The sequence below is a fragment of the Rhineura floridana genome, chromosome 22 (genome assembly GCF_030035675.1).
Source record: "Rhineura floridana isolate rRhiFlo1 chromosome 22, rRhiFlo1.hap2, whole genome shotgun sequence".
Taxonomy (NCBI): Eukaryota; Metazoa; Chordata; class Lepidosauria; order Squamata; family Rhineuridae; genus Rhineura; species Rhineura floridana.
The window spans coordinates 2,864,497-2,890,714 of record NC_084501.1 but is presented as its reverse complement, the minus strand read 5'-3'; the positions used below and the strand labels follow the sequence as shown (position 1 = coordinate 2,890,714).

The following is a 26,218-nucleotide window of genomic DNA, read 5'->3' as shown; positions in this document are numbered from 1 at the left end:
CTTGTGGTCTAATCCAGCTCCATTCTTTGTTATATTCCCATGCCCTTATAGTTGTCTCTGTACATAAAGACCCACTTCTCAACTGCTAGGCAATTTGCCATGCTCACAACAGGGTCAGAAAAGGAGACAACGGGCTGAGGGCATTCCAGCCAGGCACTCGTCATTTATTCCAGTTTTATCCTACCCTTTTTCACAGGCCTCAAAGCAAGTTGCAATTTTTTTTAAAGAAAACTAAACACACACACACACACACACACTATTTCAACAGTAACGTTAACCCTTATAAGGTAAAAACAACACCAACCCAACTCTAGATATTCCAAACAAGATTAAACAAATAATCCTTGGTAGAGGTCAGACTACATGGTCTTTGGGTGACCTCCAACATTTTATAATTCCAAGAGCATGAGGATACATCCTGTGCAAACTGCCACACCCATTATGTGCAGGAGCACTAATCTGTTGTCATAAAAGTCCCCCTACCTTCAGGGGAGGGGAAGCAGATGGCAGACTGGGAGACAGGCAGGTCTGGGGCTGGTTGGACATCATTTGCAGCAGCACATTCTCCTGCGCAAGCCTCCCTGAAATGAATGGGAGCTGCAGAAGAGCACTCCGCTCATTCATTTCAATGGGGCTTGCCCAGGGAAAAAATCCTACAAGATTGGGGCCCATTGTTACTTGTGTGGTTGTGAGAGGACATCTGGCTGTCTCAGGCATGGAAATGCCTTGGGCCAGTGCCGCAGCCCATCACTCTGGAAGAAGGCAGTTCTAATATGGGTGGTTCTTGGTTCACTTCCCTTCTATTCTCTTTCACCCCAATATCCTATTGCTGGCTCCCCTTCTTTCTGTTCACCATCCCAGCCAAAATTCCCAATTCTGTAAAAAGTAAAATAAAAATTAAAAAGGACAGAGAAGAAGAGGAAGACACAAGAATATTGCATGCAAATGTATGCAAGACACAGCAAGTAATTCCTATCACACAACTTGGAAGGGGGTTGTATTATGGAGTTTTCCCTCCCCACTGCAGAATTTTTCCAATTTGGATGATTCCAGAAATCAAAGCAGAGGGCTGACAATGGGGGGGTGAACCGGTCTCTTCATGCTGGAAAAGTGTAGACACAACAAGTTGGCCTTCTTGTTATGTTGCTGGTATTAATGTCTGCAACGGTACGCAACCTGGAATGAGAAAATAATTGGAACTCTCAGCATAATTCACAAGCTCTGTCACTGAGTGCCATACCTTTTGGAGGCAACCTGAACTTGTTTGGAAGTCCTGCTTTTCCATTTGGAATCTTGGATTCTTAATCCCACGTGAGAAGGAATCTGACTGATCTCATTGCTGTCTGTTAGAAGCAAATATACTTCACATGTGCTCAGAGGGTATTTTCTTTATTCTACTGTTCTGAGCATGCTCTTTGGGTATGCAAGACTGCTATCCTCTCTCTTTCATTTTGCCTAAGCCTGGCACTTGATGGTGGGCAATGGGACCTTTATTAATGGCCTTTGACGGCTGGTGGCTGCCACAAGTCACCAGAATATGCATCACGTGCCGGAGGTGGGGTTGACAAAACAGGTTTGGCAATTTTGTACCTGTTCCTTCCCCTCCCCCTCCCCCCGCAAAAAAAGGGAGAAACCAGAGGTTTGATTTTTGGTAAGCCAAGTGACAAGGTTTTGGGGAGCTGTCTCGTTGTTTTGGGCGAGACTGAAGATCTCTCCCTATGAGCTTGTTTGCTCCCCACTAACTCCACTTGTACATATGCAAACTAACAGCTCAATTATACAAAGGCTCCTCCAGCACTCTAAATGATCTTGCAAAGCTGCCCCTGGAACTTCCTACCACTTGGTTAAGATGGGAAGCCTGAAGCAATGGTTTTGCATGTTCCCAGGGCTAAAGCCTGGCATTAAAAAGGCCCTGAAACAGAACCTGGGGCTCCAACAAAGTCCTGCTTTTAACGACAGAGATTGGTGGGAATCAAAGTTCTGTTGGTAACATAAAGGAACAACATTCTCACGTGGAGGAAAAGAGGAAGGCTTGGAAATTCACTAGTCACTAATCGTTCGTCTTCAGGATCCGGAGCAGCATGGCATGGACCTCCTCATCCATGAAACCCTGAATTGGAGAAATATAATCCCCCCCCTCTTAAGAAGGGCCACCAAATTTCTCATCCAAACAATATAGTGCAACAGGGACACATTGCTGGCCTCTCCACAACATCAGATCCTGTGTTCTTGAATGCACACTGCTGGCTAGGGGATGGGGGAATCTGTCCATTTCTAATTTTTCCAATATTAAGTTTGTCTACATTTCTATATCAGTGTGAGATTTATTTATTTTTAAAGTCCTTGTGAAAACTCAGCATTTTAGCACTAATTTTTCCTAATATACATCTTTTTGTGTGCAGTTTTGTTTAATGTACACATTGCAAGGCTATTTTCCCTAATATAATGCATTTTTGTATGTTGTTTTCACTAAAATATGCATTTTTATACAGATTTTCCCCTAATACATACTTTTTTTTTACACATTACTTGGCTGGAAAACTGCATTAAAAATCAGAAGAAGCGCAAATTTCAAAGGATGGCTGCTTTTTGATTGACGTTTTGTTTGGAAAACTTGGGGAGGCTCACCACCCTTAAATGTGAATTTCTTGCCCACCTCTGCTGCTGCCAGGATATCCTGTGACTGAATGCTGTCCCTTATTAAAACAACAACAACAAGCCTATCTACACACATACAGAAAACCAGTCATAAAGGAGGGAAATCTCCAGGCTTGCCTGCCCCCTTGACATGCCTGTTTTCTATGTGCAGTAAAGGAATAAAACCTCGCTACTGACAGAAGGGGCGCAATACAGGAAACGTTTTGCTGTGTGATCTGCCGTTTGGGCAGACCAGCTCTTGTTCTGCCTCTGTGCAGTCAATAGAAGCCTTCCCCAACCTGGTGCCCCCAGCATGGCTGGGGCTGATAGAAGTTACAGTCCAAAACAGCTGGAGGGCACCAGGCTGGGGAAAGCTGGTCAGCACAGGAAGCAAGGAATCACTATACCTGCAGGAGCCCCCCTCCCCCTGGTTTCACAATGTTTTATTAAGTTCCCAGAGGTCCAGGCCGTGGGGAGGAGTTTCTCCTCTACTCAAGGCCTAGGGACAAAAATGCCCAACATTTCTCTGGCATTCTTACCTGGGCTGCGTTCAGCAGGTGAGTTCTGTAGATGGCCACAATCTCTTGATGGTTCTTCTGGACAACCTGAAAAAAACAACAACCAGTGAGATGAAGTCCATAGGCATTTTCCCGAAGAAACAAGGGAGACCTTCAGGTGCACAAGAAAAGCTTCATAAGGCCCAAAGCAGTTTGGGATAAATTCTTCTTCTCAAATTTCTCAAGCCACGCTGAGAACTTCTCCAAGCACCAGCACTTGCAGAAGTGTATTATGCTTGCAGAAAGGAGAGCTTTTTCGGGGGTGGTGCCCACACTGTGCAACTCCCTCACTAGAGCCTGCTGTCGTTGTGATTGTTATTATTATACAATACCCTGAGATCTGCTTTCATTTTAAAAATAAATATGCAATAGTGCTACTGCAGAGACTTTTTTCTCCCTGTCATACAACCTAGGTTCATACAATGAAGCTGATTCAGGACTTCTTCACACAGAGCGTAGTTGCAGTCCAAGTTTTACTCAAAGTAGTCCCATTAATATTAGTGAACCCAAGTTCATCATGCCCACGCATTTCAATGGGACTACTGTGGCAATAGGACCAGCTGATGGGGGGAATGGGGATCCTGCCCCCCAAAAACCCTCCAGTCTTTCTGCAAAGTGGCCTCCAAGAAAACTATTTGCCAGTCAAGGAATGAAAAGACCTTTGAGCAATTAGGGAAAGTGGTGCACAAATACTTCATCAGGGTAATAATAATTCTTTGCTTTCCCTGCACAACATGGCAAGAATCCCCACTTGGAAGCTGTGTAAGAAACTGGCAATGTGTGAAGCAGCCAATGGCGTGAACAGGGGGCTTAGTTTCCAGGAGAGTGTGCAGGATCTCCAAGGAATCCCTGCAGGTATCAACTTCCAGGTAAAACTTTCTTTTGAAGGCTATAGCCCTGGCTGGCGCAGAAAGAAATGAAACATTGCCTAGTAGGAATGGAAAGTTCTGTCCATTTCGATTATCTCATTTTCCCAGTCTTGAATTCAGTTCTCAACATTTCTGCCACAATTTACAATTTTTTAAACAAAATTCTTACGAAAATTCTCCAGCATTATAGTGCAAATTTCTCCTAATAAACATTTTTGTAGGCGGTTCTGACTAATGTACACATTTTTGCAAGCAATTTCTTGTCATACGATGCATTTTTGTATGTCATTTTCACATATATTCATTTTTAAACATGCTTTCCCCTAACATATGCATTTTTGTAAACATTGGTTGGTTGTCGAACTGCATTGCAAAATCTGAATGTGCGAATTTCAAAGGATGGTTGCGTTTCAGTTCTTATATTGTTTCAGAAAGTGCGAATTTAATAGATTTGGCTTGAAATGCGAATTTCTCACCCATCCCTGTTGCCTAGAAATGCCACATAGATATACTGACGTAGCCAATCTGAACTGGATAATTAGCATATCTGTTTGAGGTGAACCATGTGCAAATTACAGACGTTTCAGGGGGAAAGCCTTTGTTACGATGACTAGGGACAGCCTCTTTGTTTCCTAGGCGTCCTCTCTAGAAACACTGTTCTCCATAAACTATCCAGTGCTTTCTAGAATGTTCCAGAAATGTTACTGAAGAATGTTCTGGAATGAGACTCACCTCATTCTGCAGCTGGAGGCGGGCACGTTCGCTGCGCAAGTTGAGGACTTCGCTTGAAAGCTTCTCTGTTTCCTTTAGCAACTTCTTGATCTAAGGCGAAATGACAAAACAGGCAGCATGCAAGTCTAATCTATGCCAGGACATCCCTGGGCAAATTCCTCCTCAGTCTCAGTCCTCCTGTCTATAAGATGGGGTAATCACCTTACAACATGACCACTGGTGGGGTCTGGTCAAAGAATACAGTGTATTTCTAACTATGCTAGTAATAATTGTTCCGATTCCCCAATATGGCCCTTACAATTCAGACTGGCCCAGTGACACCAGAGGCTCCAGTGAGGGAAAAGCCAGTGTGATGTTACTGGTGGGAATGCTTGAATTCGGCTGGGAAGATCCTGGCACAAATCCTTGCTCAGCCATGAAGTTCACTGCACGACCTTTAGCCAGCAAGATTGTCTCTCAACCAAACATCCTGTGACAGATTTATTATGTTGTTAATCACAAGCCGAACATGAGCCAACATTGCAATGTGGCTGCAAAAAAGGCAAATGCTATTTTAGGCTGCATTGACAGAAATATAGTTTTCAAATCGCGTAAAGTACTAGTTCCTTTCTGTTCGGCACTGGTTAGGCCTCATTTTGAGTACTGCATCCAGTTCTGGTCTCCGTATTTCAAGAAGAATGCAGACAAACTGGAACAGGTTCAGAGAAGGGCAATGAGGATGATCAGGGGACTGGAAACAAAGCCCTATGAGGAGAGACTGAAAGAACTGGGCATGTTTAGCCTTGAGAAGAGAAGACTGAGGGGAGATATGATCGCACTCTTCAAGTACTTGAAATGTTGTCACACAGAGGAGGACCAGGATCTCTTTTCGGTCATCCCAGGACATGGAATAATGGGCTTAAGCTACAGGAAGCCAGATTCAGCTGCACTTCAGGAAAAACTTCCTGTTAGTGTGGTACAACAATGGAATTAATGACCTAGGGAGATGGTGGGCTGTCCAACACTGGAGGCCTTCTAGAGGCAGCTGAACAGCCACCTGTCGGGGATGCTTTAAACTTGGATTCCTGCATTGAGCAGGGGGTTGGATTCGATGGCCTCACATGCCCCTTCCATCTCTACTATTCTAGGATTCTGTGGTGCAGTGTGATGTCTGACAGTCTGCAGTTGGCCAGTAAACCCAAATTAGAAACCACTAAAGACAGAATTTTCAGAAAATCCCGAAGTGAAGCTTATCCACGCATATCTTTTCTAATTCCTCCTTGATCTTGACAAGTTTTGTTTTTACTGATTCTGCTAAAAATACAAAGAATTCTCACTGATTATATGCGTTCTTATACACATGAACACTCCAGGTTTCCTAAAATAAGCAGCCCATAAATAGATACATACAAGAATCAATATTAACTGTATAAATATGCTTATGCTGTACTTATAGAATTATGGCTGCAGAAATATAGTACTGCATGGGGCTTGACTCTTTTATACGTATTATTATATAAAACTAAAGGCGACAACCTGGCACCAGAGTGGGCAGAGCCGAGCACTCTGAGAGAGATGCAAATCGCCCCTTCCTTGGTGAGCTGGGCGTGTGTGTGTGGAAGGACTCGTGTGCTCCTGCAGCTGTTGCCATTTACCCACAACCCTGCCAAACTTTTTTGTCCGCTGCTGCAGGTATATGAAGGGGAGGGGCTGCCTGAGGCAGTGCCTTGGTGTGCGCTGTGCGACACTAAGTGCGCACTTAGCGTTGCACTTGGAGTTGTCTTGGAGAAAGAAGACAACGGAAGAAATGTTGATAACGATATTGTTTACAGAAGATGGTGGTCAGGTGGGGAGAAGCACAATGGGAAATTAGAGAACTTGACCTCCATGGCATCCTTATGATGAAGACAAAAGAAGTGATGCCAAGAATAAGATATTGCATATATGCTTTTAGTGTAATATTCATGGAAATTTTAGATATATTTTTATAGTTGTTACATTCTTTCTTTTTAGTTTTGTACATGATTCATTTTGTTCTCATGTTATGTGCATTGTTTAGAAATTTATTGTTTAAGTTATGTTTACTTAAAATGTGAACTATTGTTTTTCTTATTATGTAGAATTTATATTGATTTTTTATGTTGTAAACCGCCCAGAGAGCATCGGCTATGGGGCGGTATACGAATGCAATAAAATAAATAAATAAATAAATAAATAAATAAATAAATCAGAGGGCTCATTTAATGAGCAGAGATGTAATGACCCCATCCCTCAGTCATGAAAGAAGGGGGCTCTGCGCATGCAAGAGGGTATGTGCAAGAGTGTGGGGTGGCCACCCCCACTTTTGGCACGTGCACCACAAAAGGTTAGCTGCCCCTGCCCTGGAGCCCTGGGGTCCTACCTTCCCTTCTCTGTCCTGGCAGGTCTTGGACAGCTCTTCCACTTTCTTACTCAGCTTCTCCATTGCGCTCTCCATCATCTGGGACTTCCCCCTCAGCTCATCCACCTCCTCCTCATGCTCAGCCGCCTCTGCGAGGAGCTCCTCTTTCTTCTGCCTCTCGGAGGCCAGGGACGCCTTGTGGCGGGCAGCCTCTCCACTTGCTTCCTCGTATTTCACCCGCAGGGCGGCCAACTCCTCCCCCAAGGCTTGAGCTCTGACGGACAACATGCCGCGGACCTTCTCGTGCTTCCTGAGGGCTTCCTCCTCCTCACGGCGCAGCACGGCCATCTTGGCAGCAAGCTGGTCAAGCAGCTGCTTCAGCTGGACGGCCTCTTTGCCTCTCCCTCCCAGAGAGGCCTGGGCTGCTTCTAACGCCGCCTTCAGCTCCTGCAGCCCTCGCTCCAGCTCGCTCATCCGCTGCCTGACTTTACAGTGATCTCCGACAGCATCGGAGGCCTCGAAGGCTCTTTTGTCCGTGGCGGAGGAGTCGTGGCCGTTGTGACTGGCCAGGAGGCTCCGGTCAACCTCAAGGGCGTGGTTCTCCTCTTCCATCTCAGACACCAGCTGCAACGCTTCGTTCTGCTTCTTCACAACATTGTCCAGCTTCCAGTGCAGCTCCTTCAAGATGCAGGTGTCGAGGTTGTCAGTCCCCACGCTGCTGGCCTCTTTGGACATCTGCGTCAGGAAACTGTCCCTCACCGCCACCATCTCCTTCCTCTGAGCCTCCAGCCTCAGACGCAGCTTCCTCGATTCCTCCTTCTCCTCAGAGAGCTGCTGCGACAAGGAATCCACCGCCTGCTTCAGCTCTTCCACCAGGCTCCCTGCTCCCTCCACCTGAGTAGGCCCCTCTTTTGGACAGCACAAGCCCCGCAGCTCCTGCTGCAGCTTCTCCCTTTCCCTGCTCAGCTGTCCCAGTTCCTTCACAAGGCTACCATTGCTCTGCTTGAGATCCCACACCTCCTTCTCCAGGTCAGAGCTTCTCCAACATGGCCGGGCCTTGTTTTCTGCCGTATTGGGCTTTGCTCTGAGCTTCACCTGCCCAGGAGAGCCATCATACAGCTGGTTCTTTCCTGTCCCAGCCTTTTCCAGCTCCTCGGGGACTTTGGCGTCGCCCAGTGGCAGCTTTGCCCCATCCCTGAAGACACTGCTCTCTTCTTCATGATGCCCATTGCCATTCACCACGACCCTCGGTCCAGAGGCCAACATGACTTCCCAAAGAGGCCTGGCTTTCTCCAGGAGAGCAGAGTTGACTTGCTGCGCCTTGGCCAGGGCACACTCTAGGCTGGCTACCATCCTCTTCCAGGCAAGCACACTCCTCTTGACTGCCCCTGAGGGCACCGCCTGGAACTGCAGCTTGCTCCTGAGGGCCTCCTCGGCCTCCCACTTCAGGGCCTCGTTTTCAGTCACCACCGCAGAGTTCTCCTTCTGCACTCTGGAATATTCCTCCTCCATCTCCCTCAGGAACTGGGACACCTTCTCGCTGGGGAGCGCGCTCTCTTGGCTCCTTGCTCTCTCGCACTCTCCCAGGTGCTTCGCCAACAGCCCGCGCAGCTGCTGGTTCTCACCATCGAGCTCCAGGACGCGAACCTCCAGTTCCTTCAGCGTCCCACTTTGGGTCTTCTTCTTAGCCTCGAAGACGCCGATCACGGCCCTCATGTTCTCCATGTGGCCTTCCATCTCCTGCACCCTCCTCAGAGCGCTCGCCTTTTCCTCGAGGGCCGCGGCCACTTCAGCCTGGAGGCGCTTCAGCTCCGCTTGCTGCCGCTTCTGTTCTTCCTCCTCTTCCTCGCCAGGCCATCGCACTTTCTCCTCCGGGGCTGCTACGGTTTTCGGCTCTCCTTGCCCCGCTTCTTGCGCGGCCGCCATTTTGGGTTCCTCTTTCTCCTGCTCCTCCTCCTGCTTCCTCCTCTTCTTCAGTTCTTGCACCTGCTCAGCCAAAAGGTTAAGGTAATAGTCTTCCTCTGTGGCATCACGGCTGTACCGTCGGCTCAGCTCCTCCCAGCCTGGGCTCCCCTCATCTCCGTCAGGGAGGAGTTGGTTGATCTCCTGCACTTGGTCCCAGACTCTCTCTTTCATCACTTTGCACCCTTCCGAGAGGGCATCGCACTCTTTTCCTTTTTGGGCCAGCTGCAGCTCCAGGTGGATGACTTTCATTTTCTCCTCTCGATATCTGGTCCTCCACTCTTTCAACTCAGGATCCTCCTCCTCTTCGTCGTCACTTTGGTCTCCGGCTTCACTCCGGAGGTTCAGGCTACTCCCATCAGTCTCTTTCCCGCTCTCAGATGGAACCTGGAGGAGACCAAACCCAAGCATCATATTCGTGAGCAACAGGAGGACTCTGCCCTGAGCTGTCTATGCCAGTTACATGTCTGCCAGGCAGCACAGCAGGCCGGTGATTTGAGAACCACGGACAGCCCCTTCCTGGGACCATATGCCAGGGGTGGGCGGGCCAGAGACAAATGCAAGCAGACCAATGAATGGAAATTTCACCCTGGAACAATAGGGCTAGTTTCAACACCCACCCAACTCTCTCCATCTGCCATCCAGGCAAGCAAGACATTATCAGCTTGTGCAAAATGCAGCGGCCAGATTGGTAACAGGGACCAGATGGCTTGAACATGCAAAATGATTCTGGCCTGCTTGCATTGGCTGCCTGTATGTTTCAGAGCCCGATTCAAGGTGCTGGTTTTAACCTATAAAGCCTTACACGACTTGGGACCACAATACTGTACCTGATGGAACGCCTATCCCAACACGAACCCACCCATACACTACGCTCAACATCCAAGGCCCTCCTCCGGGTGCCTACTCTGAGGGAAGCTGGGAGGCTGGCAACAAGGGAGAGGGCCTTTTCAGTGGTGGCTCCCAAATTATGGAATGATCTCCCCGATGAAGTTCACCTGGCACCAACATTGTTACCTTTTCGGCACCAGATCAAGACTTTCCTTTTCTCCCAGGCATTCTAACAGCATGCGCTGAGCTCTGACCCCAGGTCTTTTAACTTGTTTATCTGAGTGTCATGGCTTTAAACTTTGTATGGTTTTAAAATTGTATATTTGTTTTTAATGTTCAATGTTTTTAATTTTTGTAAACCGCCCAGAGAGCTTTGGCTATGGGGCGATATATAAATGTAAATCATCATCATCATCAGAGGTCAAGGACACATTCAGCCAGCCAAGCAGAAACACTCAAGCCATGGTTTGAGGAAAGAGGGTGTGTCTAGGGAGGGGGTGTGGTCTGGTGAAATCCCTAGGGCCAGACAGAGAGACCTAGAGGGCCACACTTGGCCCCCGGGCCTGAAGGTGTTCCCCCCTCCTCTACAGTCTTGCTGGGATATGTCTGGGCGTTCGTCAAAAGCCAAAATATCAACACATATCTTCTGTTAAAAAATGAGCAGCCCCTTCTTACCTGTGAACTAGCCTCTGATGAAGGATCGAGTCCTAGCTCTATGGAAATCGAGAGAGAGGAAAAGATTTGAACAGAGTGATATCCTGGACCCCCCTAGACCAAGCACACCCAGCCAGCCTAATTCTGCCCAGCCACAAGACAGGACTGAGCGACAAGGACCAGGTATGAGCGGAAAGGTCCTCGCTCTGGGACAGGCACCCACAATGCAGCTGCGGCTTCTGGTAGGGCCACTTGGGCCATCTTGATCATGGTGAAAGAGGGGCTGGGTCAGGGGTGGGCAGAGCTTGGGAAAGTTACTTTTTTGAACTACAACTCCCATCAGCCCCAGCCAGCATGGCCACTGGATTGGGCTGAAGGGAGTTGTAGTTCAAAAAAGTAACTTTTCCAAGCTCTGGGGGTGGGGAACCTTGTTCACCCTAAGGGACTCCCTCTAAGGCAACTTTCTGAGGGCCAGTGACAGGCAGGGCCAGAGGCCAAAGCGGGCAGAGTGATAAATGCACGCTAGTTTGTACACACACACACTCTCACACATGCCTCCCCGTCGCCCATCCAGATGACTAAGACGCATTATCAGAGTTCAGGGATCCCTTCCAGCCAGGCACAAAGACTCAGGACCTGAAGGGTGTGGCTTGGGGAGAGTTCGGAAAGCCCAGTAGAGGTGTCTGGGTTTGGTCCCCATGCCTGAGGTTCCCCACCCCTGGGCTAGGTGGTTTAACACAGCGATGATGGCTGAGAACCTTTCCTCAGCCTTTGGAAGATTTTGGGAAACTGACACACACACCCCTCCCAAAGATAAACATTTCACAGTTTTGAGCCTGCAGAGCAAGAAATGATCAACTAAGATCAACTAAACCCCTCAGGGTGCAAGGAGACACACATCAATTCTGCTTTTCATAGTTACATACACATAACAAAGACACTGCACATCAAAGTTTCAGTCAGCTTAGTGTTTTACAGAGAGCCAGTGTGGTGTAGTGGTTAGAGCGTTGGACTGTGACCTGGGAGACCAGGGTTCGAATCCCCACACAGCCATGAAGCTCCCTGGGTGACCTTGGGCCAGTCACTGCCTCTCAGCCTCAGACGAAGGCAATGGTAAACTCCCTCTGAATACCGCTTACCACGAAAACCCTATTTGTAGGGTCGCCATAAGTCTGAATTGACCTGAAGGCAGCCCATTTTCAATGCTCTAGGAAAGCCAGTGTGGCGTAGTGGTTAGAGTGTTGGACTAGGACCTGGGAGACCAGGGTTCGAATCCCCACAAAGCCATGAAGCTCACTGGGTGACCTTGGGCCAGTCACTGCCTCTCAGCCTCATGAAAACCCTCTTCATAGGGTCGCCATAAGTCGGGATCAAGTTGAAGGCAGTCCATTTCCATTTCAATGTTTTACAAGAAAACATTTAAACAGCTAACTTAGGCAAAAGACTTAGGCCACCCGTGAGGCTCTGTTAGTAGAATGTAGTCATCCCACTTGTAACAATATAGTTATCTGGACTGGCATTTCTCTTTTTTATAGAATCATCAAATTGTAGAGTTGGGCCTATAAGACCATCGAGTCCAAACCCCTAGTTCACAGTTCACAGGTTATCTTAGGAGATCATTCTATAACAGTCTATGGGTGGAAGATGGAGTCCTTGAATGTTCTTTTTAATGTGTTGAATAAAGCAGTACCAACTATTTATGAATTTGTTAAGAGTCTGTTTTTGTCTTGGGCCACATTCACACCAAACATTTATTCCATTATTATTCCACTTTAAACAATCATGGCTTCCCCCAAAGAATCCTGGGAAGTGTAGCTTGTGAACGGTGCTGACAGTTGTTAGGAGACTCCTATTCTTCTCAAAGAGCTACACTTCCCCGAGTGCGTTAACAGTCAGTCCTTCTTCCCAAAGAACTCTGGGAATTGTAGCTCTCTGAGGGAAATAGGGGTCTCCTAACAACTCTTGGCAGCTTTCACAAGCTACGCTTCCCAGAATTCTGTGGGGAAGCCATGACGGTTTTAAAGTAGAGTAGTACTGAAATAAATGTATGATGTGAATGTGGCCTTTTTTTTTTTATTTCAGGCATTGCATTAGCTTTTCCATTAAAGCCGTATATCATGGTGCAGGGAGTCTTTGTGGGAAATGTAGTGCTGGAATTGTGGTTTTGCTGACTGATGTAGGAGTGCCTGTTTTCCTCCAGTTATGCTCTATTTGTAAAGGAAACAGATATGAGCTCCCTCATTCAAAGAAAACAAGGCACTCCCTCGTGGAACTGATCCCAGCTGGGCTCCCTGGCGAGCCCCACTGGCAAAGGAAGAATCTGGAGCTCACTTTAAGCTCCGGATTCTTCCTGTGCAGCTGCCACACACCTGACATCACATAAGAAGTCAGGTATGAGGAAAGTGGGCCTGGTTTGTTGGGAATGGCCTCGCAGGCCAAACTGAGACTGCTGCTGGGCGTAACTGGGCCCATGGCTTCCTATCGCTGCCCTTAGATAACCTGCTGCCCTCAGGTGTGGTTTAAGAAGCTGTCCTGCTACCCGTGTCGAATTAAGGTTCAACTATCTGCCTCACTGGCTTCAGCACAGGGAAAGGGACAGCATGGTGGGGGGTGCCTAAGGCAGCACAATGGACCAGCCTTGCCACCCCCACCCTCCTGGCCTGCCTGCCGCTCCCTTACCTCTCTTCTTCCACTTCTTCAGGGCTGTCCGGACCAGCCGCCTCAGTGGACGATTCTTGGCCTGCATCGCATAGTGGAGGGCGTTGTGGCCCATCCTGTCCACCAGCCCCACGTTGGCTCCATTCTGCAGAAGCAGCTCAGCTGACTCCGTGCTTCCACTTTTGCAAGCAAGAACAAGAGCAGTCCTGTGCCGGGACATGAACCAAGGTCAACCCCCACAGAGAAGTTGGCCGGGTTATTCAGGAAATCATTAATAGGAGCTGAAACAGACCAGTGGGGATGGGAAGGGACAATATTCCCTCCTTCCCTCTCACTCATGATCTTGATTCCCCCTCTCTGCTGCAATTTGGGGGGGGGGAGGAGGTGAAAAACAGATATAAAAGCAATGCTATTTGGAAGGCTTATTTATTTATTTATTATTTATTTATTACATGATAGAAACCCAAGGCATCTTACACATGGTTCCCAGGCGGTCTCCCATCCAGGCACTGACCAGACCTGACCCAGCTTCAGCAGGGAGCTGGCCTCATGTGCCTTCAGACCATAGCGTTGACTCTGCGAGATAAGAGATGGACCACAGAGAAGGAAATGGCTAGCCCAGGTGTGGGGAGCCCCTTTGGCCCTCCAGATCTTGCTGAACTACAACTCCCATCAGCCCCACCAAACATGGCTAATGGCCAGGAATAATGAGCGTTGTAGTCCAGAAACATCTGGCCACAGAGGTTCCCCACACCTGTTGTAGAGCAATCTATACAGGCCATAACCAGCCCGCGTAGCCACACAACAGCCTGACTACACCTGGGAACATTGCAGGGCTGTTGCATTGAGTGGGGGGAAAAGGTTGAACTTTCTGCCCTCTTAGGGCTGAAAGCTGAACTGGGATCGCACGAGAGGGGAACGTTTTGTTCATGACATCGAGCAGATGGCCCCCACAAAGGGACTGAACAAAGTGTGGCTAATCCACAGTCAGTGCCCCGTCTTGAAGCAGGCAGAGGGACTCACTTCTCATCTTTATCAATAAGGTCCACCTTGGCCCCTCTCTGGAGTAACTGGGAGCAGATGGCAGGCTGGTTCCCCTGGGCAGCAATCATCAAAGGCGTCCATCCGTTCTGGAGGAAAGCGTAGAGAAAAAAGAAACTTTAAGCCTTGCTTTGTAGGGAGAACGATTTTTTTTAAAAAATGAAGATTTCTAGCTGTTTCGTGGAGGGACAGCTGGTTCTTGAAGACATCTTAAGAACCATCAACTGCTACAACAGCCCCCCTGTAATTAACACTAGCCCAGTAGCTCCTGCCTTACTAGATGTCAGGAGGATTCTAGCCCTCACTGGGTCCTGAACAGAGCTAGCGTCAGCACCTGTCGCCTTTGGGCAGCTGCCTAGGCCCCAATGCTCTTTCAGGGCCCGTAACTGGCTCTAGCCACCCCTTTAATTTCCCAGAATGCCCCCAGGCAGTTGTAGCATCGCTCTGGGGCACTACAACTGGGAAATTAAAATGGTGGCAAGAGCCAGACAGCCAGGGCTGGTTGGGTCATTGCTGTCATAGCCAGGGAAGTCTGCCAGGACTTACTGGCAAAGAAGGTGGACCCTTTGCTTAGAGGCCATCCCCCTCAAACCTGGAGCTCTGGTCTTGAACCTGAACCTGAGGAATGCGCGATGGGGATTCAGCCTGTGAAATGGCACCTAGCCAGAGGAAGGAACTACAGAGAAACCAGCCAGAGCAGGCAGGAAGCACCTATCAATAGACCAGAGGGGGTCAGGATGGGCTTAACCGCCTGGAAATGGAGGTCAGACTATGCAACTGGGAACACAAACTATTTTAAAAGTAATCTAACGACAGCCACTACCTAAAAAATAAGTTTAAGCACTAGTTAATTACATTTCCGTAAAAATAATGGTAACTAATGACTTTTTGTGAACTTCTCTGGAGTTAATTAGTTTCAACAACTTTTTAAATAACTAGACACATACAAACACCAGGTTGAACATAAATACATGGAGTTTGTTGTTTGTTTAAAAGGATAAAACAAAACAGTTTCCTGGAGTTTAGGGATGTCACAATGCAATCCCGTTCTTATTTACTCAGAAGCAAGTCAGTCCCTCTGGCTTCAGTGGGGCTCACTTCCCTTATATTTGTGTTCAGAACTTCAACCATATTGCAGGATCGACTTTTACTCAGATAATCTTTGCAGATTGTTCTGGGACTGAACCAGGATGTCTGTATGTTCTTCCACTGAGAGGTGATTCCTTCCCACAGAACATAGGAAGCTGTTTTCTGCCAGGCCAGGCTATTTGTTCCATCCAGCCCAGTACAGCCAACTCTGACTGGCAGTGGCTCTTCAGAGTCTCAGGCAGAGGATGCACTTTCTCATCACCTGCCTGATCCTTTTAAATGGAAATGCCAGCAACTGAACCTCGGACATTCTGCATGCCAAAGCAGGTGCTCTGCAATGGAGCTAGAGCCCCATTCCCCATTAACAACAAACACAAGTAGTTAATGTAGTTTGGACTTTGTTGTTGTTATGTGCCTCCAAGTCGACTACGACTTATGGCGACCCTATGAATCAGGGACTTCCAATAGCATCTGTCATGAACCACCCTGTTCAGATCTTGTAAGTTCAGGTCTGTTGGCTTCCTTTATGGAATCAATCCATCTCTTGTTTGGCCTTCCTCTTTTTCCACTCCCTTCTGTTTTTCCCAGTATTATTGTCTTTTCTGGTGAATCATGTCTTCTCATTATGTGTCCAAAGTATGATAACCTCAGTTTCATCATTTTAGTTTCTAGTGATAGTTCTGGTTTAATTTGTTCTAACACCCAATTATTTGTCTTTTTTGCAGTCCATGGTATCCGCAAAGCTCTTCTCCAACACCACATTTCAATGAGTTGATTCTCCTCTTGTCAGTTTTTCTCACTGTCCAACTTTCACATCCATACGTAGAGATCGGAAATACCATGGTCTGAATGATCCTGACACTGAGGGCTCATCCAGACGACTGTAAAATGTGTGACATGATCGCTTTGTGTTTTCATTATTTTTCGGTCGTCCATATGATGCCATGTGCTTTTGCGCATTTTCATGCGGTTAAATCCGCTCCTGCAATACCGCAAATCATGCGATTTGCTTTTTTAAACTGGGAATCATCTGCTGTACCTTCAGGCGCTTGGATGCAATACCGCGGACTTTACAGCTGTGGTCATTTGACGGGCGGTTCTTGTGCGGTTCCCCATATCCCTTCCCTCATTCGCAGCCAATCACGTATTTCCCCTGTTGCGCATGTGTGTGAATGTCCGGGGAAAGCCCGGGAAAAAGGAACCTATCAGAGCAATGGTGTGGTGTTGGGGGGCCCCCCTGCAACTTCTACTGCGCAGATGCAAAAAAGCACATTTGCGCAGAAGCAGCAACAGCGGTTAATTTTTAGCCAGCCTGCAAACTGGGCAGCCGCTCAGGGTGAGATCTGCAATTGTGGTTGTTTGTAAACTTTTTCAAGGGAGAAAATATTTATCTTTGCCTAACCTCCACCTCCCACCCCTCACCCCCCGCATCAAATGCCCTTCTTGAACGTATTGGTCTTTGCTTCCAGGCATGCAGAGTCAAGGGGGGTGGGTGGGGAGAAGAGAAATAGAGGCTTTCCTCTTGGATTACAGACACTCATGCACCCTTAGTCAATTTCGCTTTCCTGCCTGCAAGGCTACTTTCTTCCAGTCTTGTCAATTTCAACCACAGCCTGCAGGTTCTCTGCAGCCCAGCTGAGCTGAAAAGTATACAGTCGCTTTTGCGAAATATTTCACATACAAGCAAAAAACCCACAGGAATTATTGGCATATAAGTGGTTTGCTAGAGCGTCTCAGCCACCCGCAACCATAGAGACTGGTGGTCTACCTTCCTAGACATGACACATCGTTACTTGCTGTTCTGGAGAAATAAGTGGAATTGTAATCATGTGTATCTCCAAAAACGTTAATATGCGTAAAGGTAGAAAAGCATAGTCGGTTTTGCGAAATATCGCAAATACAAACAAACAAAAATACAGGAATTGTAGGCATATAAGTGGTTTGCATGTTTCTTTTATCAGAAGGAACACTGCAAAGCCTGTGCTGGTTGCTTCAGCGCAGATTGACACAGCAGCACACGGGGCTGTTTGCCCGCATTCCCTGCCCGAGCCAAGAGCGGCCACCCGTGGGGAGGCTGTTTGCTTCCCTCAGGGGCAGCATTTCTGCCGCCGAGCCACATAACAGTCCGGGGCTGAACTCTGCAGTGAATGAGCCCAAGGGTTACGGGGGGATTCACCCGGCAATTACAAGCACTGATCCCTTGCACTGCCCACAATCCCCCTGGATGGTCAGGGGCACCTTGAAGACACCCCCCCCCGGCCGGTGCTGCTCCAGAGTGGTGAGCAACAGGGAACTCCATTACAGCCACTACTACCAAACCATCAGGAAATTCAAACTTTTGCGCTCATACGTTCAAGCGCATGCGCTTTGTTGTGCTTTGTTGCAAAGGGGGAGAGGAGCATACGTCATATTTTTGCAGACCAATTGGCTGATAGGGGGGAGTGTTATGGGCGGAGCTGGGAAAAAGCGAGAAGAAGTACGGGTCCTCTCGCTGCGTGTGTGGGCGCAAAAAAAGCAGTTTTTTTATTGGGAAAGAGTGAACAAACAGGCAAAGTGAGGACTGTCAGATGACGAACCAGATATGGAAAACGTGGATTATCCCGCTCCGTTTGGATGAGCCCTAAGTTCGAGACTGGCCCTTGCTAGCCAAAGACCACCATCACCAAACTCCCTGCTTTCAGCTGCACCAAGTTTGACACTCTCAAGGATCGTAAAGGAAGATTATCTCCCTTGGATTTTCTTTTGATATACCAAGCAGAACCTGTGAAGACGTACATTATCCATGACATCCAAGAAGGCCTCTTGATCACACAGGAGCAACACACTGGATGCACATCCAGAGAAGGCTATTGTGTGGGTGATTAAAAAAGGGAGAGCAAGTGTTAAATAAGTTAGGGCTTTTTGCAACATACTCATAATAATGTATATCTTTATAAAGCAGTTTTTTCTCCTGACCACCTAGCACTCACCGCACAATGAACAATACAACATACAAGCTCATTTTTAAAAAATCTAAGGAACGCTAGTTACCACTGAATTCAATGAGACCTACTCTGTTGTAAGTGTGCATGGAAGGGCTGCCTTAAGTTTCCTCCCCAGACTTTAAGATCCCCGCCCATATACTAGGGTTCCTCTACTCATCTAGTGATTAAAGAAAATCAGGATGTGCATCTTAATATTTGCATTGACTCAAAAGCAGCAGCAACAAGAACAGTCAGGCTCAATGTCTTCTGCTCCCTTTGCAGATGCTGAACTAGGCATCTCCTGCACAGTTTGCTTGCAGCACCTTAGAGATGAGCTATCTACTAACTCATGTTTTTAGTGTTTTTGTTTCTTGCCCGGGGTCCTTCTGGGAGGAAGTGCGGATAACAACAACAATAATAAAAGTGTCTCAAAGATAACTTGTAGAGAAACTGAGGGCTTGTCGACTGAAGCAAAATGCTCCACACAACACAACTGCACAAGTTATTGAAGACCTGAGCTGCGTCACAGAGGACCAAAACACTTGAAAAAGGCCTGCTCTGAGCTATGTCGTGAGCTGTTTTGATATTCAAGCAGGAAGGAGAAAGATCAGCCTCAACACAGGAAGTCTCTCATGCTAAGAAGGATCTTTAGTGTCCTGTTGTGTTTCACATTCAAATGCTACCCAAGATGACCTTCAGCAGCTTTGCATCATTTAGGACTCACCAGCCCAATGTAGAGGTGTACGGTTCTCTGCATCCATGCAGTCTTCATTGGCTCCATGCTGCAGGGAAGCAGTTTTTAAAAAAATGATTGCATGGACATTGCTAACTTGCCATGTCCTCAAGGCTCAGAACAGCAACATTTAAAAACAACAACAAAACCAGCAGTGGTAGAAACCAACAGAGTAAAATGGTTGCAACTTATGTGACTTAGGGTGGAGACACATTCATTGTTTTGCCAGTTCCAATGCGTCTCCACCTCTCTCTTCTGAAAGCAGGGGCACACATTGCGAGTCATGCCTGCCCCTTTTTGGGTGAACACACTGCAGATCCCACAAAAGCAACGCAAACGGCAGTCATTTGGGATTCTCCTTTTAGGCCAAATTCAGAGCAATGTGTGAGAAATATCATTAAACCTAGAGCAGAAACGCCCTTGCAGTCTCATGATAATGGTATATGCAAAATGTATTTCCAAATCTGATGGCCCTGGCATCCATTCCACTGTTGGGATCTACATACATAAGATGTATGTACCCTGAATGTGTTGCTGACGTAGATTTCAAAGTTGCCTGGTCCAACGCCAGTCCCACGTGCCATGGCCCACGACTGCTTGCAACCTCCTCTCCCCTCGTATTTAGAAACCACAGCAGTTACGTTGCTCTCAAAGTTTTGTGCTGTTTTACAAGGCATCGTTATTAACACAAAGGTGGGCAGCTGGGCCCTCCAGGTTCCTCAAACTAAGATAAGCTGTCAAGCAGGAATCTCTTTTGCTTTCCAGATCTTTGCAGCACGCCCTTTTCTCCCTTTGCTGTTGCAATTCCCAACTCAGGGTTTCACACCCCACCCATCTCTTCATATTCCCCGTCATCTTTGTGTTGAAACTGCCTCCCAGCTATGCCTTGCAAAATCACAGGGAAAATGATTAGCCCCAGAAATGGTCTCATACTGCAAGGGTGGTGGATTTGGGCTTCCAGATGGATGATAATCAAGATAGACCACAATTCCTCAGTTGCAGGTGTAAAACATTTACCTCTTCTCTCTTTTTTTCCCCTTTAGTGCAGGGCGTATTCGATCAGAGGCTGGTCTGTTTTATTCAGCACTTAGGAGAATTTTAAGTTCTTTAAAATCAATACTACTACTATCATAATTAATACCTCCACACTGTAGAAGTCACTATTTTCAGCTGGGCCCATATTATTTGTTTGCCAACTTTGGTATCTCCCAGTTTCCCAGTCAGTTAAGTTCAGTTCATCACTTGTCACATCAATTTGCAAATTTTTGTTTTAAATTCCAAATAAAAATCACCAAGAATTTTAATGCTTTCTCCTAATATATACATTTTTGCAAGCAGTTTTATCCAATATCATACATTTTATATGTTATTATCACTACGCTATGCATTCTTACATATACCTCCCTCTAACAAACACATTTTTGTACACATTTTTAATTGGAAAATTGCAGAGAAGTGCAAATTTCAAAAGAGCTGCGTTTCAATTTCCATATCTTTTAGGCATGTTCACATTAAAATGCAAACTGAACCAATCTTCTTCCACACCCCTGGTGAGAATATGGAGCAGGTCCACCAGACCTATCAGTCACAAATTGCCTCATCAGCCGGTGGGGAAAGCAATCTGGCGGACCCCTCCATAACAGCCATTTGGTTCCTCCTGTCCCCAGAGTGGCTCCTTCAGTGGCTATTCCACTTGGTCATTAGGAAAACAATTGTGCAATGTTATGTAAGAACTGGGACACCTGAATTCACTTATATTACTCTTCTGTGCCGTTCCCCCTTTTTGTTTATTGTCTATTAGATGGAAAGTCTGTAAGCAGGGCTGGTTTTATTTTTTTTAAAAAATAGTAATTATCTTTAAGTGCTATTATTATTATTGTTATTGTTGTTATTATTAGGGACAGACATTGACCTGGTTTGCACACAATGCTAAGCCAAGCCATGAAAGTGTGAGTATGTGGCGTACTGCAGAGGAGATTGCAGCAGCCGTGTTACTCTTCTGGACTTGCTGTTGCTGTGCACTAAGCCGTATAACCTGAACCCAGCCCAGGCTTATGGTTTATCTCACTCTAGAAAAACTGTAAGGGTAGGAGGAGACAATATGCTAAGCCAGACCATGGCTTAACTCACAGAAGCACAGCAACAGGACCAGAGGAGGAGTGATGCAGCTGCAGCTGTGGTCTCCTGTCCAAGAACCCCCTACTCTTATGTGCTCATCCTAAGCCATGGTTTGACTTTGTGTAACGTGCAAACCGACTCACTGAAAACATAAACAAAAGACCAGATTCTTGGTCAGTCCCGGATCATTTTAGCACAATCCTCTACGTGTCTACTTGCAACCTTGGGCTGTAATCTTATACCTGGGCGTAAGCCTTGCTGAATTCATTGGGGCTTACTTCAGAGAATATGTGCAGAGAATCACACTGTTAATGTGCTATTTTTATACTGCTCCGTATAAGGTAAGACGTGGGGTTAGTAGTGGGGCCAAAAATCTCAGGCCAGCCCTTCAGGCCCCCCCACCCAGCTGGAAGGGCCCTTCAGGTGTGCTCTGTTCATCATTCCTCCCATGTTCCCAAAGGTGAGTGAATCACTGGCACTAACAACTCATTCAAGATTAAGACCTGGCTCAAAACGGACACCTAGTTAGCCCTGATAGAAAGGAAGCCGTTTCTTCACCTGCAGGAGGACCTTCACACACTGAGGCTGGCAGGCGATGGTGGCCAAATGCAGAGCTGTGCTTCCTAGAAAGACAAAAACAAAAGGAAAGTCCACATATGACAGCAATACAGAAAGCAACAGCCAGGCCTTTTCTCCCAGAGGAGACTCGCTGGCGTATGACGTGACTGTGCTGGAGCAGATTTGGGAACAAACGGGCAACTCTGTCCTCGATGTCTCAAAAGCGTTCGGTGTATAATCGTGGGCTGAATCCGCTGGCATGAAATGCAGCAAAATAAGAGCCTTGGCTTGCTATCCTGTGACAGCAAGCCCTGACTCTTCACGGGCAGTCGTGGGCTGCAGCTAGAGACTTGGAGAGCTCCCTCCCCTCGCACGGTCCTATGTGCACTTACCATCATCATTCTTGTCGTTCACTTCTGCCCCATGAGTGAGCAGGATGGTGAGGCATTCTGTGAGCCCCCTGGATGCGGCCAGGTGGAACCTTCAAGGACGAGGAGGAAAGCAGAACCTTGAACCAGGCGGCATGGATGTTCTCTGTATCCCTCCCCCCCTGCACATCCATCATAAACATTTAGAGAGTGATATAAATCATTGCCAGTAATGTAGTCTCCTTACACCCCTCCTCAGGCTCCTAATCACGTCAGAATTTCACCAAGCATTAACTTAGATCTGCTAATAATAATAACAATTAATACAGGTATCAACCCTGAAAGTAACAGTTTCCTTGGAGCCAGGGGCATTGTGAGATCCAAAGTATCAGCCCGCAGACACAAATCTGAATAAGCTATAAGTGTCCATGCAAATTTAGACTTTCAACGTTACACAAGGAAGCCAACTAATTTTCCATCCAAATCACTTCACTTAATTTGCATCCCACTCCAAACCACCCAGATACCAGTTCTTTAATTCATTTACCCCCAATTTCCCAACAGATCATTCTCCAAATCAATTCAGCTCCCCTTCAGTTTCTCCCGTTTATCTCCAAATCATCTGTATTCCTCCAAGTTTATACCCCATCCAGTAACCCGGATCAACCCCCTGAAACATTAGACAAGCACAAATCTCTGCTGTCTTTATGGTGCCTATTGAAGACTTTCCTCTTTCAACAAGTATTTTAAGCAGAGACCTTATCCCACTCTGCATCTGTGTTGGAATTGCTTTTTAGATTTTTTAAAAAGATATATTTTTAAAGATATATTTTTTAAAGATGTTTTGTTTTTAAGCAGTTTTAAAGTTGTTTTTGCTTTTGCTTGCCACCCTGGACTCCTTCTGGGAGGAAGGGTGGGATATAAATTTAATTAATTGCTAAACCATAGGTAAGCTGCCTTGGGTTTCTATGATGAAAAGAAAAGTGGGGTATAAATATAATAAACAAACAAACAAATAATAACTCAATGTCCCCTGAGTTTATTACCAACCCGAAAAGACATGGGACATTTAGAAAAGGTGCAGGTCCCTGCAGGTCCACCCCTAGTAAGGCCACTGCTTTGAGCTGTGTGCGGTTGATGAAGAAAGGATGGAACTCAAGGCCACCTATGTTACTTCTGTGGCAACTGCATTTATCATATGGTGGAAGCAATCTGGGCGCTTGAAACATTCATCACCTCAGGCTCAGACTTGCCCCCATGAAACACTCAGAGGTACCCACAAAACAAAAGAAAGGAAGCTGTGTTGGGGTTCGGTGGCACGTCATGTTAAATGCCAGGGATTTTTTTGGTTCGATAGCAGATGCAGGGGCAGGCTGGATGGGTCCATCTTGAATTGGGACTGCAGTGGGCAGGGAGGGAAGGTTCAACTTTTCCTTCCCTCACCAGGATCCTGATAAAAACTGCCCCATTCAGACACTAGAATTAGCCACAGAAAAGCAAACTTCCATTGTCAGCAACAGGAGCATTTCTTCTGTTGGTAATTGCAGTGCGGGGGGGGGGGGTTGACAAGATTGGGAAGAAAAGAGATTAAACCTTACTCCTCCATGTGCCATGATCCCAATTTGAAACAGATCCACTCCCGCACCCCAATACACCCCCACCCACCCACTGCTAAAAGAAACTTCACAGGACACTGCAGGCAGGCAATACATTTAACATCACTTGTACATAGAGTATGCCTGAGTCCATAAGAAAAATGCCCCTAAAGATCTGGAGAACTCTAACGCTTGCTTATTATTTTGTGACATTTGGACTAGACATGAGCTTGCTGTTTTCCTCCTCCCGCCCTGCCCCCCTTTTCCTTCTGTGTCGTGCCTTGTGGGTTGTAAGCCTGTAGGCAGACATTGTTTTGTTTTCATCAATTGTATGTAAGATGCTCTGGGCGCTCTTTTCTACGCCTGCCTTCAGACGATACCCTGGAGTCTGGTTACCCCAGCTTTTATCTATTCATTTCAGCAGTTTAATTTTGGGCAGGGTGGAGAAGAGTCATTTTGTTGCTGGTATCTGAGAGTTGGAAATCCTTTCTGATCTACTCCAAATCATGAGGGCTGTCCTGAGTTTTAATTGATTCAAATCAATTTTGCATAAACATCTGTATGGATAAAACAATAGATTCAAAGGAAACATTTTTATTGATGTGTCACAGGAAGCCAGCCATAAGAACATAAGAAGAGCCTGCTGGATCAGGCCAGTGGCCCATCTAGTCCAGCATCCTGTTCTCACAGTGGCCAACCAGGTGCCTGGGGGAAGCCCGCAAGCAGGACCCGAGTGCAAGAACACTCTCCCCTCCTGAGGCTTCCGGCAACTGGTTTTCAGAAGCATGCTGCCTCTGACTAGGGTGGCAGAGCACAGCCATCATGGCTAGTAGCCATTGATAGCCCTGTCCTCCATGAATTTGTCTAATCTTCTTTTAAAGCCATCCAAGCTGGTGGCCATCAGTCACTAATGTTTCACTTTCCTCAGTTTTCACAGTCAGGCGTCTCTTGAAGACTTTTTTTTATGCCAACAGGCATATCAACAATTGTTTTGTATTGCTTTTAAATGTGTTTATGTTGCCCTGATGTTTTGCTGGAGGGCAGGATATAAATTGATAAAATAAGGAAATAAATATCAGAGCAGAGGGATTCTTACCTATTTGCGAGAGGAGAGAAGTCTAAGAAATGTTGTAAATGCTTTACTTAAAAATAGTTAACAATTTTTTAAAAAAATGTTGCAGTTCATTGGAGCACCTTTTTAAGCAATCAGATGATCTTTACAGTGTAACCCTATGTTCCCAGAAATGAGTGCCATTGTCTCCATCAGGGTTTTTAACAAGCATGCTTAAAATTGCAGCCTTAATCAATTAACTGAATAATTAATTACGTTGTGGAACCCAAGCTTTATTTATTTATTTTAGGGGTTTCCGTTATGCTGTTCTTCAGCTACATTCCCTGGGCGGCTTATAATGCACAATGAAAAGTAAAATAAAGCCAGCTTAAAATATAAAAGCCCTACAGGTCTGGTTGTGAGTCTCACCAGACTGCCAGGAGGATGCACCTAACCTTCACTCCATGAATCTCTTAGCGCAGGGCCAGAATGGGGAACCTTAGGGCTGGGGGCCACGGGGGTCCCCCCAGGCCTCTCTATACAGCCCTTGAGACACAGGCCACACCTCTCCTTGCCGGCTTTGCTCCATGCCTTCCCGCAGTTCTTCTGCTTGTCTTGAATGGGTCTTGGCCCTGCGCGAATGCTGTTTGCTTGCCTGGGTGCAGGATGAAGGAAGGTGTGTGCATGGGTGTAGGTGTACAGAAACCTCGTGACTTTTGCGGGCTGGAACGTGCAAAGGGAAGAGTCGCATCTCTGGCTCCACCCACTTTTGCTTCTGGACCATGCCCACTCCTGGCGTGCAGCCCATAAGAGAATGTGGCTCTTGGGCTAAATGCCTACATCAGGATGGCCCCTGTCCTGCAAGACACAGGGAAAACTTACGTACGCGGATTGGCCCAGGGCATTCAGTTTGGTGGCTTTTGCCGTCTTCTTGGAAGCAAGGATGGAGACTCTCCCCACATCTCCTTTCTCAACAGCATCAAAAAGCTTCTGATCATGTTTGTTCCAGCTCTCTACCTAGTTGGCACAAGAGAAGGAGGGGGGCATTTAGTGTCGGAGACAGTAGCATTTAGTTGGAGTCTGTTCTGTGCCAGAACAGAGAGAACTACACCCCTTAAGTGAGCATAGGTGAAAATAAACGCAGCAGATATTGGCCAGTTTGCAGTACGGGTGTTGGATTTATTTTTATTTATTTAATCAATTTCTATATATTTTAATTTATTTATTACATTTCTATACCACCTTTTCTCCAAGGAGCTCAAAGTGGCATACATGGCTCTCCCCCTCTCCATCCTCACAACAACCCTGCGAGGTAGGTTAGGTTGAGAGACACTGCTTGGCACAAGGTCACCCAGTGAGCTTCATAGCTAAGCAGGGATTTGAACCGTGGTCCCCCATAAAATCACATGGCTAGAATACAAATAAAAAGGAAATAAATACTGT

The 26,218-nt window shown here is 46.7% G+C and overlaps 1 protein-coding gene across 3 annotated transcripts in view; it reads right to left on the bottom strand.

Moving 5' to 3' along the window:
* Positions 1-135: 135 nt before the first annotated feature.
* Positions 136-26,218, bottom strand: part of ANKRD35 (ankyrin repeat domain 35) — a 35,803-nt gene continuing 9,720 nt past the window's right edge. Inside the window, exons 2-14 of one of the 3 annotated variants that reach the window (XM_061606087.1) lie at positions 25,662-25,792; positions 22,154-22,242; positions 21,762-21,826; positions 19,077-19,134; positions 18,165-18,235; positions 14,283-14,389; positions 13,281-13,465; positions 10,623-10,660; positions 7,176-9,503; positions 4,796-4,885; positions 3,177-3,242; positions 2,013-2,110; positions 136-1,176 (exon numbers count right to left, since the gene is read on the bottom strand). In XM_061606087.1, coding sequence (XP_061462071.1) covers positions 2,051-2,110; positions 3,177-3,242; positions 4,796-4,885; positions 7,176-9,503; positions 10,623-10,660; positions 13,281-13,465; positions 14,283-14,389; positions 18,165-18,235; positions 19,077-19,134; positions 21,762-21,826; positions 22,154-22,242; positions 25,662-25,792 — 3,288 coding nt within the window. In that variant the 3' untranslated portion in view covers positions 136-1,176; positions 2,013-2,050. Of the gene's footprint in view, positions 1,177-2,012; positions 2,111-3,176; positions 3,243-4,795; positions 4,886-7,175; positions 9,504-10,622; positions 10,661-13,280; positions 13,466-14,282; positions 14,390-18,164; positions 18,236-19,076; positions 19,135-21,761; positions 21,827-22,153; positions 22,243-25,657; positions 25,793-26,218 lie in introns of those variants that run through there. The other 2 variants (XM_061606089.1, XM_061606088.1) reach the window with 2 other exon arrangements.